The sequence below is a fragment of the Arachis stenosperma genome, chromosome 2, assembly GCF_014773155.1.
Source record: "Arachis stenosperma cultivar V10309 chromosome 2, arast.V10309.gnm1.PFL2, whole genome shotgun sequence".
Classification (NCBI taxonomy): domain Eukaryota; kingdom Viridiplantae; phylum Streptophyta; class Magnoliopsida; order Fabales; family Fabaceae; genus Arachis; species Arachis stenosperma.
In genome coordinates, this window is record NC_080378.1 from 115,262,562 (window position 1) to 115,282,856 (window position 20,295).

General features: G+C 32.1%; 2 protein-coding genes across 2 annotated transcripts; both read left to right on the forward strand.

Annotated features, from left to right (window-relative positions):
- The first annotated feature begins 11,605 nt into the window (after positions 1–11,605).
- LOC130963519 (probable xyloglucan endotransglucosylase/hydrolase protein) lies at positions 11,606–12,722 on the forward strand. The gene is made up of 2 exons (XM_057889624.1): positions 11,606–11,876; positions 12,337–12,722. Exons 1-2 carry the CDS (start codon positions 11,606–11,608, stop codon positions 12,720–12,722), a joined length of 657 nt encoding a protein of 218 aa, XP_057745607.1.
- A 5,544-nt stretch (positions 12,723–18,266) lies between these two features.
- Positions 18,267–20,295, forward strand: LOC130960795 (RING-H2 finger protein ATL5-like). The gene is made up of 3 exons (XM_057886257.1): positions 18,267–18,622; positions 18,772–18,869; positions 19,809–20,295. The coding sequence occupies exons 1-3, from the start codon at positions 18,443–18,445 to the stop codon at positions 20,140–20,142; spliced, it is 612 nt and encodes a 203-aa protein (XP_057742240.1). The 5' UTR covers positions 18,267–18,442; the 3' UTR covers positions 20,143–20,295.

The following is a 20,295-nucleotide window of genomic DNA, read 5'->3' on the forward strand; positions in this document are numbered from 1 at the left end:
TTGAGTGCAAACCCTTGATTCTTTTGTGAGCCTTTTCCGGGAGTAGACTTCTTTGGTGATGAGGGTGGAGGTGAAGGAGTGGGAGAAGTATGAGACTCTTGCTCCTCTTCTTCAACTACGGGCTTCTTGTTCTTGCCTCGGCCTGAACTTTTGTGGGCAATCACCTTTTTTCTCATGGTGGTTGTTTGTTTGGACGGTGGTGAAAGAGAAGATGATGAGGTTGAATGAATGTGAATGTGAGTGTGGGTTTGAGGTGTTGATGGTTTTTGAGATAAAAGAATTCTTTCACTCTTTCTTGGCGCGGTTTTCTTTTTCATGGTAATGGAAGAATGAAATATGAAAGGGTTGATAGCCGAGTTGAGTGGGAGAGAAGCAAGGTGGGTGACGCATTAAATGTGGCTTGAAGAGAGAGAAAGATGGAAATAATGATCATTAGTGGGCGGTTAATGACCATTATGGGGAGGTTATTACCCAAAAAGATGATTTTCTTTTTAACTTTTGAAATCTAAAAACTGAAAAGTGGTTGCCTTAAATCAAGGGATTAGATGGAGAGAAGGATTTGATTTGACAATAACTACTTCCAATAAGATATGGTGACTCAAGGAAGAAGATTCTTATTTGTATGGAGAGGTAATTAACAAAACTGTTATTGTGGGGTCATGGAAATTTGGTGGGGCCCATAAAATTTTGAATTCTGCGTTGCCTCCCCTTGACCACAGCTCTTCCATTGTGCCATTATTTTTTATCTCGTCCAAACCTACGAGCAAAACAGAACAGAGTCACAAATTCACAGATTTTCAATGAAACTTAAGTCAAACATTCCTAAACTTTTTCTTAATGTACAGAATCTGTCTTCACAGAGAGGTTTTGTAAAAATATCAGCAATTTGGTCTTCAGATTTTACAAATTGAATATCAATAGTACCCTTTTGCACATGTTCCCTAATAAAATGATGTTTTATCTCAATGTGCTTAGTTCTTGAGTGCAGGACAGGATTTTTTGAAATGTTTATAGCACTCATATTATCACAAAATAAGGGTATACTATTGATTTTTAATTTGTAATCTTCCAATTGTGTTTTTAACCAAATTAATTGTGAGCAACAAGCAGATGCGGAAACATATTCGGCTTCAGCAGTGGATAGGGCCACTGTGGCTTGTTTCTTGCTTGACCACATGTTGAGTGAGCTTCCAAGGAAGCAACACATGCCGGAGGTGCTCCTCCTATCCACCCGATCTCCCGCATAATCTGCATCACAAAACCCTACTGCACAAAAGTCATCAGATTTAGGATACCATAATCCATAATTACAAGATCCTTTAATGTATCTAATGATGCGTTTAACAGCCGTAAGGTGGGATTCTTTTGGATGTGATTGAAACCTTGAACATACACCCACACTTTGGACTATATCCGGTCTAGAGGAGGTAAGGTACATGAGTGAACCTATCATTCCTCTATACCTTGTTTCATCCACATCTTGGCCATCATCATCCTTTTCAAGTTTAGTATTGGGATGCATAGGAGTGCCCATTGATTTGGAATTTTCTAGGCCAAACTTTTTGATAAGTTCTTTTGCATACTTTCCTTGATGAATAAAAATACCACTAGGAGTTTGCTTAATTTGGAGGCCAAGAAAGAAAGTAAGCTCTCCCATTAAACTCATCTCAAACTCACTAGTCATGAGTTTTCCAAACTCTTCACACAAGGAAACATTGGCCGAACCAAATACAATGTCATCAACATAAACTTGAACAAGAAGGATATCATCATTAGATGTTTTAATGAATAAGGTAGTGTCGGTGGTTCCCCTTTGAAAATGATTTTCCAACAAAAAGGCACTAAGCCTTTCATACCAAGCTCTTGGAGCTTGTCTAAGACCATAAAGGGCCTTAGTTAATTTAAAAACATGGTTTGGAAATTCTTTATGTTCAAAACCGGGGGGTTGAGCCACATACACTTCCCTATCAATAAAGCCATTAAGGAAAGCACACTTAACATCCATTTGAAACATTTTGAAACCCTTATGGGCAGCATAGGCAAGAAGCAACCTAATTGCTTCCATTCTAGCTACCGGAGCAAAAGACTCATCAAAATCAATACCCTCTTCTTGATCATAACCTTGGGCCACTAATCTAGCCTTGTTACGAACAACTTGTCCATCTTCACCAAGTTTATTTTTAAATACCCACTTAGTACCCGTTACCTTCTTACCGTCCGGATGAGGTACTAGTGTCCAAACCTTATTCTTGTCAAATTGAGCAAGCTCCTCTTGCATTGCTTTGACCCATGATGGATCCTCAAGAGCTTGTATGACATTGTTGGGCTCTATTTGTGACAAGAGAGCAAGATTGTTAGGTTCGGTTGGCCTTTTGGCGGATGATCTTGTTGTTACTCCTTGAGAGGGATCACCAATGATGAAGTCATGAGGATAACCCTTCATAGACTTCCATTCTCTAGGCTTTCGGACAGGTGTTGAGCTTTGATGAGCTTCTGGTGGTCTTACTGTTTCAGTTTTTCGTCCCTGCTCAGGAGACAAATCGGAAGTTTCTCCTTCAATCTGACGAGACAAAATTGGACTGGCAGACTCTTCATTCTGGACAGATTTATGATTTTCTTTGCTTGTTCCGGCTCCTTCTTCATCTGAATCATTGTCTATCACAGTACTGGGAATTAAGTTAGAATCACAAAAGGTAACATGTATGGATTCCTCTATTGTCCTATGTTCTTTGAGATAAACTCTATAAGCCTTGCTTGTGGTGGAATATCCAACAAACATTCCTTCATAGGATTTTGGATCAAACTTTCCAATATTTTCTTTATTATTAAGCACAAAGCATTTACATCCAAAAACATGAAAATACTTAAGATTTGGAGGGGTTCCTTTCCATAGCTCATAAGGAGTTTTCTTTAGCCCTTTTCTAATGATTGTTCTATTCAAAATATAACATGCTGTGTTCACAGCTTCAGCCCATAAAAATTTAGGAATTTCATTCTCACATAGCATGGCCCTAGTCATTTCTTGAAGGCTTCGATTCCTTCTTTCAACCACCCCATTTTGTTGGGGTGTTCTAGGACATGAAAAATTATGAGAAATCCCTAAGTCATCACAGAATTTTTCAAAGTCTTGGTTTTCAAATTCTTTTCCATGATCACTTCTCAAATGGGCAATTTTCAAATCCTTTTCATTTTGAATTTTCTTGCAAAGGGTGGAAAAAGCATAAAATGCATCATTCTTATGAGCAAGGAAAAGTACCCAACCGAATCTAGAGTAATCATCAACCACAACAAGACCATAATGTTTACCTCCCAAACTTTGAGTTCTAGTAGGACCAAAAAGATCAATATGTAACATTTCCAATGGCCTTTTGGTTGAGATTCCATCTTTTAATTTAAAAGAGGATTTTACTTGTTTGCCTAATTGGCAAGCATCACAAGTAAGATCCTTATCAAACTTGATGTTTGGAATTCCTCTAACCAAATTCTTTTTGACTAGCTTAGAAATTTGGTACATGCTAGCATGTCCCAACTTTCTATGCCAAAGCCATTTTTCAGATTCAAAAGATGTAAAGCATGTTACATTTTGTTCCTTTAAATCCTCAAGAGTTAATCCATACACATTGTTGCATCTCTTGGCTTCAAATAAAATATCCCCAGTTTTCTCACACACAACCAAACAAACAAACTTCTTAAAGATAACATCAAAACCTAAATCACACAATTGACTAACACTAAGTAAGTTATGTTTCAAGCCATTTACAAGAAGGACATCATTTATACAAGAAGAGAGATTTTTACCCACTTTCCCAACAGCTACTATTTTTCCTTTTGCATCATCACCAAAGGTAACAAGTCCTCCATCATATTCATCAAGCTTTATGAAGAAGGTTGTTTTTCCGGTCATATGCCTAGAGCATCCGCTATCCATGTACCACATATTTTCCTTTTTCTTAGATGCTAGGCAGACCTGATCTATCTCATTTGCCATGAGACAGTGCTGTGATTTAGTCTCATACTCTTCATCATCATCATCTGAGTCATTTTCCAAATCTTCTCATGTGGCCATCAGTCCCTTCTTCTTCACTCTTTTCGGCTTTTCTTCCTTTTTCAACTTGGGACAATCAGATTTGAAATACCCCATTTCCTTGCAATTGAAACAGGATACCTTGCTAAGATCTTTCTTTGTCCTCCTGGAGCTGCTACCTTTGCTTTTGAGCTTTGCCATTTTCCTGAATTTTTTTGCAAACAACACAAACTCATTTTCAGAAGAGTTATCACTGGATTCATCATCCAGAGGGTTAGTCACAGAAGAAAATGTAATTCCTTTCTTTTTTGAATCCTTTTTCAAATAGGAGTTTTCAAAGGCAAGTAAGTTTCCTCTCAAATCATCAAGTGTCATGGAATCTAAGTTACTACTATCAGAAATGATTAAGGCTTTTGTTTCCCACTCTTTTGTGAGACACCTCAACACTCTTCTCACTAGCACAGATTCTGAATGTGTGATTCCAAGAGCATCTAAGCCAACAGTGATGGCATTGAACCGTTCGAACAGTTCATCGATGGACTCTCCTTCCTTCATTGTAAACATTTCATATTCCCTGTTTAACATGTCTGTCCGAGTCTTCTTTACAATGGTAGTTCCTTCATGAGTGATTTGCAACTTGTCCCAGATTTCCTTTGCCGTTGTGCACCGTGATACTTGTCGGTACTCCTCAAAGCTGATAGCACAGTTGAGCAGATTGGTTGCCTTGGCATTTAACTCCACCGTCTTCCTATCTTCCTCGGTCCAGCTTGCTTCTGGTTTAAGAGAGACTACTCCTTGAGCATTTGTGGTAGTTGGAAATTTAGGACCTTCCAGGATGATCTTCCAAAGTCTGTAATCCACGGCTTGTACAAATATCTTCATCCTCTCCTTCCAATAGGTATAATTTTTCCCATTGAAGAGGGGAGGTCTGTTGCTTGATTGACCTTCAGCCAGATTGTATGATAACACATTTGTGCCACTGTTTTCTGCCATGAGGATCTTTACTCCAAGCTGCAAAGCTTGATCTCTTTGAGACCAAGCTCTGATACCAATTGATGGTTTCAGTGGCTAAGAGAAGGGGGGGTTGAATCTTAGCCCCTTTTTCGAAGCTAACACTTGCTGACCTTCGGAAGAGACTTTGTTTTTAAATATTAAAAAATATATAATTTTAAATATCTAATAAATATAATCATTAACCAAAAGTTTTAAAATTTAATTTATCACTAAATGTGAGATTTTTGCAGTCTAAAAAGGACTTATCTTAATCTAAGATGGTAGTTTGAGAGACATTGTAAGTAAAATAGATTGTTTGGATGTTCTACACTTTTTGCATGATTCGAATAGTGAGTACACGTCTGAAGTTGTTGATTTAGTTTACAAAATTCAGGAATTTTGATCAAGATCTTGATATGTTCAAGTCAATTGGATAGCTAGAAAAGCAAATAAAGCAGTGGATTTGATAGTTAGATATAGAACAAGAAGTAATCCCAATCATGTGATTCGGTTAAAGCTTAGTAATGTTCTCTAGCAAATCATCAGTTTTGATTTAAGATAGGTATTTTTTGTGTTTTTTTTTTGTTTGAACACAAAAAAAATTAACCAAAATTTTTAAAATAAAATAATAAAATGGCAAACCTAATGAATAAATTCGTTTCACTATATTAAAATTCGTCAAAATCTGTAAATTAGACCGTACGAATTAAGCAAACTTTTTTATTATAACAATTTTAAATTTTTAATTTATTCCATTTTTTTAACGAATTATGCAAAATGATCTAACGAGTTTGGACCAGTTTGTCATCCTCCTTTAACATGCATGTTTTCAATTGGGAGAGTGTCTTGTAGAGCTCCTAAAGAACTCTCATGTGTATTAATTACTCCAAGTCTCCAACAAAAAATTATCCGGATATATGTCCTTTATTTTAAGGAGAGTTCTATGGTATGAATGGCATTAAACATTCATACTTATGAATATTATGTGGACATTTTTTTTGCAGATGTACTGCACAATGTAAGAAAATTAATAAGTATAATAAAATGCTAATTATTTTTGGCAAATTAGAGCTAATGGATAAGTTGTATTTTTTTTTTTGTGTATGTGGCCATGACTGCATTTTGAGTTTGGGTCACCATTTTTTATGCAACTGTACAGAAATAAATTTTGTTGTGAATAAAAACAAGTCAAAGATAGCATTAAAAAAAATAGGCTAATGTGTTTTTAGATTTGTTTGGATAATCTAGTTTTTTAATTTTCAAGGAATGTGGCTAAGTTTTTCTAACAAAAAAAATTATATACAAACTGATGGTTTCAGTGGCTAAGAGAAGGGGGGGTTGAATCTTAGCCCCTTTTTCGAAGCTAACACTTGCTGACCTTCGGAAGAGACTTTTCTGTTTTTGCTCGTCACTGGACACGAGTAACTTTGTTTTGTCTCGTCCCTTGCCACGAGACTTTTTGTTTTGTCTCGTCACTTGGCACGAGATAATTCTGGCTTTTGCTCCTGTGTAGTGGAAAACAGAAATGGAGTAGAAGGAGAAGAGAATTGCACCAAGATATATCCTGGTTCGGCTGCTAAGTGCAGTGCAGCCTACATCCAGTCTCCATCACAAACATGATGGAATTTCACTATAATCATTCTGATTACAACTTGTAAAGTGCTAACCCAACTTACAAGGGGATTCCCACAGAATCATGATACACAACATAGATGAACAAAGGACCTCTAAGACATCTATGGCTTTTTCTTTTAATTTTGCACTCTCTGCCTTTTTCCGCTCAATGGCTTTTTCATACAAACCTCACTTGTTTGCCTTTTTCCATGAGACTCAAGACATGACAAAATTAAACAGAAAAATTACAAAACAGAATACATTGAAGGAGAAGAGAAATCTGTTAGCTCAGGTAGCTCTGAGAACTCTGTGCCTTGCACTCTCAAATTTTCTCCTTGCTTCAAACAGTGGTTGTTCCCCCTTTTTAAAGAAAGAGGAAAGCCTCCACACTTGAAGCCAAAACCGAACCAACTTTCTTCCTCCTTCAACAAACCGGTTCGGCCACACAGAGAGAGAAGAGATAACCATGCTAAACCCAACATGCAATTACCTCTAGTCCTTTCTTGATCATCACCCTTCATCAATCTGAGCTCTCCATCCTTGGCTTCCTCTCCAAGATGGATTTCTGGCCCTTGATGCCTCATGATGATAATGACTTCATCTGCTTCAATCTCTGCCTTCAACCATCACTTCGCCACTCTAGCTACTCCCTGTGGTGGTTGATCAGAATCAAAGACAAGCCATGCTTCAAGAATCTCCCTCTTGGCCGAATCTTCAACTTCCCTTTTTGAGCATGAGAGGCTCAAGATTACCTCACCAAATCTAACCACATTTGGTAGTAATCTCAGCCACAGCTCATCTTTCTTTTGGTATGTTTTCTTGCCATCATTAGCTTGATGGTCTTAGGCGCATGCAACATCTTCTTTTCGGTGTTGAAGAACATTTCTTCCATTGTTTCCTGGACAAGGACCGAATAGAGAAGAAGTGAGAGATGAGAGAGAATGAAAAGAATCTTGAAGAAAAGCAATGCAAAGAGGTTTAAACAAAATGAATAGCTTGCTTTTACTTCCCTAACATAGAGTGGCGTGTTAGTCATAATAACCATCAATCACTTCAGCTGAATTTTTCTCTCTCATGTTCCCCATGCATTAATTAACAATGTAATAGATTTTGAAATCCATCACATGGTTAATACTTGGTTCCGTTGGAAGCATTATGCTTTCATTTTTCCTTTTGTTTCGGACCAAGAATGGAAACATTCATCACTTGTGAGACTTGGGCTTGTAGTGTTGAGATTAAAGCTGGCCCAATTGGTTAACATTTGCTTTCCTGATGAGTTGTGTAGCGGATCAAGCATAGGAAGCAAACAAGAAAGCATTTGGTTGGGCTTGCAACATTAATATTTATTCTGGCCCAATTATAACTAGCTTTGATTACAAACACAAAGCTGAATCAATAATGCAACAGTTGGGCTTTGTTATATTTTCTTTTGTTTCGGCCCAGCTCAAAATCTGCACAACAAAATTATTAATTAAACATATATGAATTAGGATTAAATTAATAATTTTGTATTTAAATATTTCAATAATGTTTGTTCATCATCAAAATTAAACAAGAGTTTTCCAAACTCATCACAAACTAATATCTTTATTCGAATGAATAAAAATATAAATGAGAAGTGTTAAATATCTTTATTTATTTATTTTTTAACATCTTTCATAAATATTATAATAAATTGCATACTCATAAAGATTTGATTTACATTATTAATATGACATATGTAATGTTTAAAAGGAATTCTCTATTTTTATAGTTCACTAAAACTATAAAAATTTAAGCTATATAAATAATTGCTAATAACAACATAATAAAAAATAACATTCAAAAAATAATAAAATATTATTTTTCTATCTTATTAGTAACATACATCACATATTTATTTATTTATTTAAGTTAAATATAAAAATAATGCATTGCATCCTTTTGTTTTTTTTTTTTTGATATAAAGATGGGCTAGCAAAGCCCAAATCCTTTTGTTTTTTTTTATTCATTTAACAATATACAATCTCTTGCATTTTATGAGAACACCATGACAAATAAAAAAGAGTTAGAGAAGCTTAGTCATATTCTCTAGAAATTAAACAATCAGATTACCCAAACAAATCCAAAAACACATTAGCCCATTTTCTTTTTAATGCTATCTTTGACTTATTTTTATCCATAACAAAATTTGTTTATGCACACTTACATAAAAAATGGTGATTCAAGTCCAAAATTCAGTCATGGTCACATACACAAAAAGAAATACAACTTGTCCATTAGTCTCAATTTATCAAAAATAATTAGCATCTCATTACATTTATTAATTTTTTTACATTGTACATTACATTTACAAAACCACTGCTACACCCTGAAATGTTATTGCTATCCCATTAGCTGAACCTGTAAGCATGAACAATCCAAACGTGTTCATCGACCAAGATGTTCACATAATATGTGGATGTTTAATGCCATCCACACCATAAAACTCCTCTTATTTTAAACCGCCAAAATTTGTATATGAAAAAATGACATTACTTGAATAACCCACTAGACCCAAGTTTGAAAATACACTTCATAAGGTCTTGTACTAATTATTTGGGATAAGTATGATTTTGATCCCCAACGTAGAGAGTGAAAATTTATTTCGTTTCCGGCCTTTTTTTACTCTAAAATGGTCTCCAAGATTTCAGTTTGTTTTAAAATCGTCATTCAGACGAAAATACCCTTCTCTCTTCACCCAAAATCAACCAAAATCAACCACCACCACCACCAGAACAGAACCACCACCACCACCACCACCACATTATCATCATGATCATCATCATCATCATCATCATCATCATCATCATAACAGAACCACCACCACCACTAAAATCCACCACCACCACCACCAATTTTAAAATCATCATGGTCATCATCATCATCATAAATCCACAACAATATTCCACAACAAATTTCAGCAACAACAATATTTCACAACAAATTTGACAAAAAATCCAGAAATTTCACAAACAAATCCAGTTCACAGAAGAAGAAGAAGAAAGAAGAAGAAGAAGAATTGGTGGTGCGGTGGTGCGGCGGAAGAAGAAGAGGTGGGGCGGCGGCAGCGAAGAGCGGCGGCGTCCATGAAGACCGATGGCGGCGGCGAGGACCCTTCCCCTTCCCCCTCTTCTTCCCGAAACCCCCTCCCCCCTCTTCTCCCTTCGCGTTCCCTTCCCCCTTTTTCCGAGGAGCAGAGCGGCGGCGGCAGCGAAGAGCAGCGGCGGTAATGAAGACTGGTGGCAGCGGCAAGGAGAGAAGAAGAAGAAAAAGAAAAAGAAGGTGGTAGTGGTGGTGCGATGGTGCGGTGCGGCAGGATGGCAAGGCGGCGGGCGGCGGTGCGGTGGTGCGGCGGTCCCCTTCCCTCCCCCTTATCCCCTGCCCCCTTTTTCTCGCCCCCCCTTTCTTTCTCTCCCCCACCCTTTCTCTATATCTATCCCTTTCTTTCTTTTTTTTTATTTATTTTATATTATACTTTTTTTAATGAGGGGTAGTTGGTAATAAAAAAATTAGTAAAAAGGATAATTTTAAAACAAACCGAAACTTTGGGGACCATTTTAGAGTGAAAAAAAGGCTGTGGACGAAATAAATTTTCAGCCTCTACCTTAGGGACCAAAATCATACTTATCCCAATTATTTTTATACAACTCAACCGCGAATTAATCTTTAATTTATCGAAAATACCATAAAAATTAGTATTATATAAAAATATTTCAAAAATGATAACATGCATTAGTAATTTTTTTTTCTTTTTCAAATTCCATAATCTTTAATTAAATTCGCCATTTTCATATTTTAAAAATATATAAGATAACATACAGCGAATATTATATACGTCAATATATGGTAAGATAAAAATGTTTAGAAAAAAAATTTAATATTTAACATAAAAATAAAACATTTTAAACATTAAGATGAAATTATAATTTAGTAGAAAAATTAAGAATGAAAAGTATTTTATTCTTGAATAAAATAAAATAAAATAGAAGAAATTCAAGTACAGTCGACTTTACGTGAAGTTGATACTTGAGAATCATTAGATGATTTAATTGATTTGACTAAATTTTAATCTAACAGCTCTTAACTATCAACTTACATGAAGTTGACTATACCTGAATTTTCACCAAATAAAATACGTATCCAAATAGGGATGAGCACGTATAGTGGGTATCCAATTACCCGTTCGAATTCGAACCGAATCAATTAAATTGGTTTTGAAACCAACGGGTAATCGAGTCCAACTTGAACCAAACCAATGACCTTTGTTAGTAATTGGTTCAGATATCGGTTATGGGAGTACGTAACCCGAACTAACCCACGAACCCGATCATATATTAATTAAATAAAAAAAATAAAAAATATATATGACTTTTCTATTTGACAATGATTATTCACTATTAATATGTTTGGATTTTAATAAGTTTAATTTTTAATGTATTTAGTATTTAACATGTTTAAATTATTTTTATTGATGTTACATGTTTATTATACTTGTTGAATTTTTAAGATAAAAATTTATTTTTTTTTTTATAAATTTTAAAGTTATCGGATATCCAATTACCTGAACTAAATCAATCAATTCTTAATCAATTTGGTTTAATTCAAATACATGTACAAAAATTTACAAATTAAAACCAAATCAAATCAATTACTTTTTTATTCGATTTTAATTTTACCATAAATTTAAACTAAACTGACCGTGCTCACCCGTATATCCAAACATGAATGGTGGTCGTTGGATGCTGCTACACATGAAAACGAGGAATAACCGAATAAGACACATCATATTATTCTCTGCCCTTTAATCTCAACCATGCAATAATCATATCGGGAAAAGGTAATCAACATCAACGGTCACAATTCATTCAACAGTCAACACTCCTACAATCTCTCTCTCTCTCCACTTTGCACCTTCCAAGTTCCAAACACTGCAGAAAACTCCACGAATCAACAATGGCGGATCCAGTTATTCACCCAGACACTACAAACCCTCTTCATCACCATCAAACACAACCTCTCAAAGAGATCGCCATTGACTACACACCAGAAGCATGCTCTCACTGCCCTAATACCAACACCATCACCCTCACCTTCGATCACCGCGGCGGCGCCAGGTGGCGCACCACCACTCGCTTCCACTATGGCACCTTCAGCTCCCTCATCCAGTGCCCTAAGGGTAACACCAATGGCCTCAACTTCAACCTCTACCTCTCTTCCTTAGAAGGTATATATGTAATTATATATATATGCTTTTTTTTTTACACTGATTTATGATTTCAAAGTTTGATCTAATATATTTTTGTATAATTACTTTTCAAATTACACGTCTGACGATATCTTGTATTGCTAAGTATCAAAGTTAATACATTTTGATACTACAATTTGATTCTAATAGCTTATACTACAAGTTATGTGATTGGATGATAGTATAGAATACTTAGAGAATTGGATCTTGGAGAAGGAAGTAAGGGATTAATTACTCTTGCATAATTGGTGAAACATGCTTTGAGTTCTTGCTATGGATCAAGGATTATAAAGTTTAATTTGTTATTTTACTTAGTGAAGTTGTTTAGAAATATTTCTTTATTATTTAAGCCATAAATAAAATTTGTTTTTAATATTCTTATCTTTCTATATTATGTATCTATGCTGTTAGTTACGTTTTCTCCTATTATGTTATGCAGGTGAAAAGTCCCAAGATGAGATAGATTTTGAGTTCTTGGGTAAGGATAGGACCATTGTGCAGACAAACTACTTCAGTGGTGGCAATGGCAACAAGGAGAAGATTCACCATCTGGGTTTTGATGCCTGTGATGGTTTTCATGAGTATGTGATCAAGTGGAGTTATGATGTGATAGAGTGGCTCATTGATGGGAAGGTAGTCAGAAGAGAGGAGAAGAAAGAAGAAGGGAAAGGGTTCCCTCAGAAGCCTATGTTCTTGTATGCTTCCATTTGGGATGCAAGCTGCATTGATAATGGGAGGTGGGCAGGGAAGTATGATGGGAGTGATGCACCTTATGTTTGTCTCTATAAAGACATTCATGTCCCTACTAGCACTGCAGTTAAATGATCTTGTGATCTATGATGATCCGGTCTTAAAGCTTTGTATTCTGTCTTCAATTTGATTCAGCTTTGTATATTACTTCTCCTGTCCAAAAACATTAGTCACTTTTGGGATGTATTTAGATGCAACTTTTTTTGTCTAAATACATTCCAAAAATGATTTTTTTTTCCAAAGGAGGAAGTATGTTGTTGCTTGAAGTATTCCAAAGTTGTTGCTTTATTTGTTATGCTTTATTGCTAATCTTTACCTTGCTGCTCCTGAGCTTCAATAATTGAGGAATGTGTTAAGCTATCATTATATTATTCATTAACCATTGTAAAAACTTTGTTGAATTGATATCATATGGATCAATGACTTGGATAATGTCATTGAATACTAACCCCGCTTTACTAGAATAAAGTTCTATTGTTGTTACTTGTGCTATAGTGCTATACACCTATACCATGATCCAAGGATAAATGATGTAAAATACCAGCTGAATGTATGTGCTTTTTTGGGATTTAGTTACATTATGAACTATTGAGTTCAATAGATAATTGAGAACTCAGATAAACAGTAATGAAAGGGCAGTTTTGTTGATTTTCTAGCTTCTGTTCTTTTACCCGGATTTGATGCTACTTAGTACTTGGAATGGGTTAAATCTCTAGCTGTTGCTTGCATATTGCCTTGGTGTTATGGTAGTCTTCCATTTGAGCTTTGGCTCAATGGTTGCCTCTGAATTGAGGAACATAATGAGAATTATGATATCAGTTTTAATATAATATCTAAATTTTAACTCTATTTGCCATAACATGAGTAATCTCACACATTGATAATATGATTGAATTTAGCAAAACTTTATTTTTATTTTATTAGAAATAGAACCTTTCAAGCTGAAATCTGAAAACTTCAAATTATGGAGTCTTATTCTCAATATAGTTATCTGATATTGAGATTTTGTTAGGATAGATCATTCTGAAATTTTATTTAACATCTCATCTCAGCTTTACCATCAAACTATTTCAATGACAATGAGTAGTTCTCCATATTTACAAAGAAAAACTTCATAAAAACATAAAGAGAACTAAAAGAAAGATAAAAGAAAACAAACATGGGATATGCTCTGCATTAAAAAAAAACACCATTAGAACCATTGGAGCACTTAGTCATATTTTTTCTTTTGTTAGACAAGCCTACATAATAGAATATGAAACTAGTCTTCTTCCTTTACCTTCAAATCCCTCCATCCAAAACGTTGTTGAAGAATTTGACTTAGCAATGCATCTGACAGATCAACTAATAAGAAAGAAAGTGGTTATGAATTGAACAATTTTCAACTAGACTTAAACTAAACCTGGCGTTTGACTCTGACAAGTTGCTTCATACATCAAATGTAGATGCAGTTAATAGCTCTGATTATATTACATTGTATGACTTGGCTGCAGTAACCATACATACAAGAAAATTTGAAAATCATGCTTATGCTCATTTTTTCTCCACAAGATTCTTAAACTCCAATTAAGGTCAGGATTATGGTAAGTTGGTAACGGTCAAGGATGCGGCTGCGCTGCGATTACGAGTATGGACACTTTCCTGAGTTTTCAAATCCATATGCCAGACATATTTTAGAAACCACACTCATCAATATTTGTCTGATATTTTTGGTATCTAACTGTATTTTAATAAAAAATAAAAAATTATTCGCCGATATATTTAAATACACCTAAATATTATTTTTAATATGTATTTTTAAAATTAATTTTAAAATAATATATATTATTATTATTAAAATAAAAAATATTTTAAATACTTTATATAATTAAAAAATATTAAAAATAATTAAAAAATTAATTTATATTTTAATATTATCATTACCAATTATATAAAAAATACTTTATATTTTATATATATTTTCTAATGGTGGAAACTCACCTGCAGTCGACTGCAGGTGAAGTTGCTTCTGGATCGTTGATACGTGTTACTGTATGGTTTAAAAAAAAATCGATTTATTTTATACAAATGGTTTATTTAAAAAAACCAAATAGATCAAATAACTACTTTTAAAATAATTTAAATTCTTTCTGCGTGTTATTCCTAAATTCCTAACAGATGAATTTGATATGTTCTTTTTCTTCATTCATATTGACCAATTTTTCTTTAAATTTATCTGAAACTTTTTTTTATTTAATTTTTATCAAATATATGTACACAAATTGTTTGAAAAAGTAAAATTTAGTATTCTGAAAAAGAAACAAAATTCACGGTTTTTTTTATAGGAATGGCATAAATGATATCATCTCTCCTTTTTTTGTGTCTCTGTTTCTATTTTCTTGATGAGTTTTGTTTTGTTTTGTTTTCCATAACTTATATTTTCAGTTGCTTTTAAATTAAGCTGTAAACAGATTTTAAATTAAGCTGTAAAAATATGTTCAATTGCAAATTTATCGTTAAATTAAATTTTATGGTAATCAATCAATTAACTTTTATTTTACTAATAAACTATTTTCATGCAAATTATTGTTGATTTTTTAATATTATTCTATAAATAAATTATTTTTTTAAGATAATAAGACTATAATTTACTTGTCTAGAAATTATGATTTCACTGTCACGCACGTTTTTGTGTTTTTACTTATCAACTAGAATTTATTTTTTAATGAAATTAGAATTTATTTTTAATAAAACAAAAGTATCTAATCAAAATATTAATTTGGTCTCCTTAAATAATTGAACATAATATTATTAATTTTGTCTACAACAAAAAATTTTAATAAATTTTTCAAAATAAAATTGATTCAAAAATAGAGAAAAAAACAACTAATAAAAATATTTATTTTGACATTGCCATCAAGAATAGGATAGCCATAGAAAAAATTCAACCAAATAAAAAGGACCTAACTCATACAATTAAACTACCATCATATCATCACAATAAACTATAACATCACCAACTAAAGAGACATATAACAAATATGAAAGAGATCATGCCAAAATTTCAACAATGCTCATGCTATCAACTAGTCTACATTATACCGTAATTACATTTTTGTCTTCCATCACATGAAATTGCCATGAATTATCTTGGCATTTATGATCCTGAACATCAAAATGGTGTGATGACATAAATATGTACGTATTTATTAAATAATTTTCATCATTCACAGAGAAATGAATAAAAACATAAATTAAGAAATACATTTGAAATAATAAATTTGATTAAGAAATATAAATAAAAGGAACATACCTAATTGAAAGTTTCATATTAATTCTGAAAAAGGGATTGAAAAAGAACGAATTTTACGTGCGAAACGAAGAAGAAAGGAATAAAAGTAACTGATTGGTCCAATTCAAACCGATTTTTTTAAATAAACCATTTATATAAAATAAACCAATTTTTTTAAACTATATAGTAATACGTGTCAGCCATCCAGAAGCAATTTCACCTGCAGTCGACTGCAGGTGAGTTTCTGCCATTTTCTATTCTTATATCTTATAAAAATTTATAATTTGAGTATCCATATCATATGGTATCTCATGTTATTGTGCATCATAGATAATTGTAGATATTGCGGAATACAACTGTAAATGAATTTTGATTGATTTAAGTAGGTAATGTCAAAGATTAGGTTGGTGGATTCCTAGTCACCTACATTTCTTTGAGCAAAATTGTATTAACAATTTACATGTTTTCTGTAAGCATATTGACAAAAAAAAAAGACTTTGATTCAGTTAACTAAGCATTGATGGAGCAGGGAAAGAAATGAAATAGTAGTTGAATTTGTTTTCTATGTCGTCATTTACATTTCATTAGCTTTCTAATGTGGAATCTGTAGAACTAAGATGTAAGAAGCATATTCACTTCAGGCTGTTAATGTTTGCGCCCCATTTCTCTTTGTATTAGATTCTAAATAGCCTCTCAAATTGATTGTATGCGTTAAAATAGTCAATAAATTTAAATTTTGTTAATTATATTTTTAAAATTGACAAAAATATATTACGTTAATTTTTTATTTTTTTTATCAATTAACTCATGGGATTAACATAATATATTTTTTAAAAATACTATTTGTTTTTTAAAATTTAATCTTTAGTCAGTCTTTTAAAAATTTAATATTATTTAATTAATTTGAATATTTATTTTCACGTATCAATTATTTAAAAAATAAAAAATATTTATTATTTTTTATTTTTAAAAATTGAATAAAAAAATATTTAAAAAATACTTAATTATACGGTATAGGTTTACCAATTTTAAAAACTATTTTAACACAAACGGATAATCTCAATAATTATTTTAGGACTCGACTTGATTATTAAACTATTGAACTTGTTCCTTGTTCGTTTGAAAAGCTGGTGATGTCAAGAAATTGTTTGTAATTTGACAAATAAAATGATTTAACAAGGGAAAAAAATTTTCCTCCATTCCTTAACAACTTCGCTAGTAGGCTATGACAGAATAAGTATTTTGTTGTCACTCAATTAAATAATAAACGTACTTTGTCAGAGTTCCAAGTGTTACGTTTATGGTGATGTCAATAGATTTTAATTAAGGTGAGACTTTTGTTTTCTTATCATAATCCATCCACCTAAAGATAGGAGAAAAAAAAAAGGGTTCATCAGTTTTAGATAAAAATAAATTATGCCACCATATACCTGAGTAATAAGATTTATCTTAGGAGATAAGACTAGTTAAAGGCCATGGTTTTCAAACATCATTTTATTATTTTATTTTTTACTACAAAATTGGCAAAAACTCAATACATTTGACCATATCCTAAAGTGGCCAGACTTCTTTCCCTGACTATAGAACTTTATTTTTTGCAACTAACATAGGAAACAATATATATATATATATATATATATATATATATATATATATATATATTGTTTTTTTTTTCATTATAACTTCAGAATCACATAACATAAATCAATTTATTATAACTAACTTGGATAGATCAAGTGACTAGTTAACTTGTCTATTTAAACAAATGTTAAAAATTTGATCTTGTTTTATCCATATAACTTGGATAGATTTTGAAATAGAATTGAGAAGATTGCTACAAATTAGTCTAAAATAATCAAATTTCTGGTAATTATTTTTATAGAAGAAATTTTTAATTAATTATTATCTTCCGCTAAAAGATTAATTAGTTGAATATTTTTGTAATTAAATTATCATAAAGACAAAATCTATATCTAAAGTAAAATATAAAGCCTGAATTTATAGATGGTATTGGTATTTGATTGAATTTATAAGTTGATCGTAATTTAATATTTATTAATAAATTAACTTATGTATCCAGATACGTATATTGATATAACTATATAAGTGAATTATCCTCTCTACAATATGTGTGTCTCCAAATTTCTGTTGAAAAAAAAAAAAAAAGAAATTTGAAGAATCAACTAACTACCATGAAAACCGTTTGATATGAGTGGGTCAACTCACTGAAAAGTGGACCCCATGAAAATGATTCTCAAGGTGTAAGAGATTTAACCTTCTTCTTCCACAAATCCACTTCGATTATTCCATACCACAATATTTTTCCAAGCACTCATAAATCATAATTATTCTCTCTCTTCTTTTTTTTTTTTTTTATCTCTTGTTAGAACTTGTGGGGTGACTTATCTACTATATATATATATAATTTTTTTTTTTCAATTTTTGAAAAGTTTTTGTGTTCTTAATTTGTCATTTGTTTTTGTGTAATATATATGTTTATTTGTATTATGTTAAGATTGATGTCATGGGGAGTTCAGGTACGAACTTGGTGACTACAATAATTGGTTTTGGATTGAGTGCAACATTCATAGTGTTTGTGTGCACAAGAATCATTTGTGGGAGAATTCAAAGGTATATAGCATCATCATCATCTTCATCATCAAGGACTATATACGAATTTCAATCAAGACCAGACATAGAACGGGTAATGATAAATTAATAATTAATTTCACCTCTCCTATGATGAATTCTTCTTCTCATTTCTATGGCATGTTTCATTTTCATCAATCTATCTGGTGAAATTATTATATATCCATTTTAATTTAATTTAATTTAAGTATTTTTCATTGTTAGGGAGAACATGTTGTTGTTGAGGGAGTACCTGCTTTTGTTTCTGCAATCCCCACTTTAAAGTTCAACCAAGAGGCTTTCAGCTCCGTTGAATGTACACAGTTAAGTTCACTTCTTCTCCTTGAACAATTCAATCTAATTTATAAAAGGGTGAAAGGTTAAATAGAGTTTGATGCTGTACATAAATTAGTTTTATATATAATTTTTTTTGTGAGTAGTTTTATATGTAATTTAGTTCTGTATTATTATTATTATTATTATTTTATGGGGTCTATAATTTTTAGAAATAAGTGAAATTTATTTTTACTATCATGTTATATTCAGATCATCTTTATTTGATTTTGAAAATATTTGGGTCATAACCATGAAAATAAATTCATAGAAATTAAAATCATAAATTACAAGAGATTTAAAAGGAAGAAAAGTTTATTTATCAATAAAATTAGGATAATGTTAGGAATAATAGTTATAGTAGAAAAAATAGAAAATTGATTAATATGGACACAAATATAAAGTTAGTGCAATAAAAAAATATTATCTAAGTTAATAATCAAAATATTTTCTAAACGATTAAATGTGCATTAATATAGTTTTTAAATAATCAAACGTTTTAAATTGATATTGAAATTTGAAAGATATAAGAATAAATCTGAAGATAGTAGAAGATTCGATCAAATTTATTTTTATATCTTTTAAAAACCAAATTAAAGAACATGTAATATTTCAAAAATTATTTTAATTATTAACCCAATATTAATCACCTAATAACAATTTTTCATAATTTCTAAGTTTTGTATAAGAAATGATGTATACAACAAGCATTTTATATTCTTATAAGTTGAAAAATAAGCTCATGAAGATAAGGCATGGGTCAATATATTGACTAAATATGGAAATGCTTATTTGACAATGAAATGTTTATAATTCACTTGACTATTCATCCCACAACTTTTATATAACTTTGTATGGTAAGTACAATCACAAGAGCATGTTTGTAAATTAACCATTGAACTTGTAACATTGGACATTTCCAACTACAGGTGTGTGATATGTTTGGCAGATTACAAAGAACAAGAATTGTTGAGGATGATACCAAAATGTGGGCACTGTTTTCATGTCTCTTGCATTGATATGTGGCTAAGAAAGCAATCTACATGCCCTGTATGCCGTTTGCCACTTAGAAATGCTCTTGAACAAAAGAATGTGACAAGTTTGGCATTCACAATAAGCCACCACCACTCTCTTGATGAAGAGTATAATACTTCATTACAAAGGAACATTAGTAGTGATGATGAGAGGCCAGTAGTTGATTCTAATTCTAGTAACACCTCACTTCCAATTTCTGTAGGAGAACCTGATATAAGACCCTCATAACATCTTTCAATTACAATTATAGTTACAGTTACAGTTATACGTAGCCGTCAATTCTAATTTTAAAGAATTTTTTATACCTGTTTTAAATATTTGTGATATAAAGAGATTAAGTATTATTTAGAAGTTATCAGTTTATATTTTTAAAATATTTAA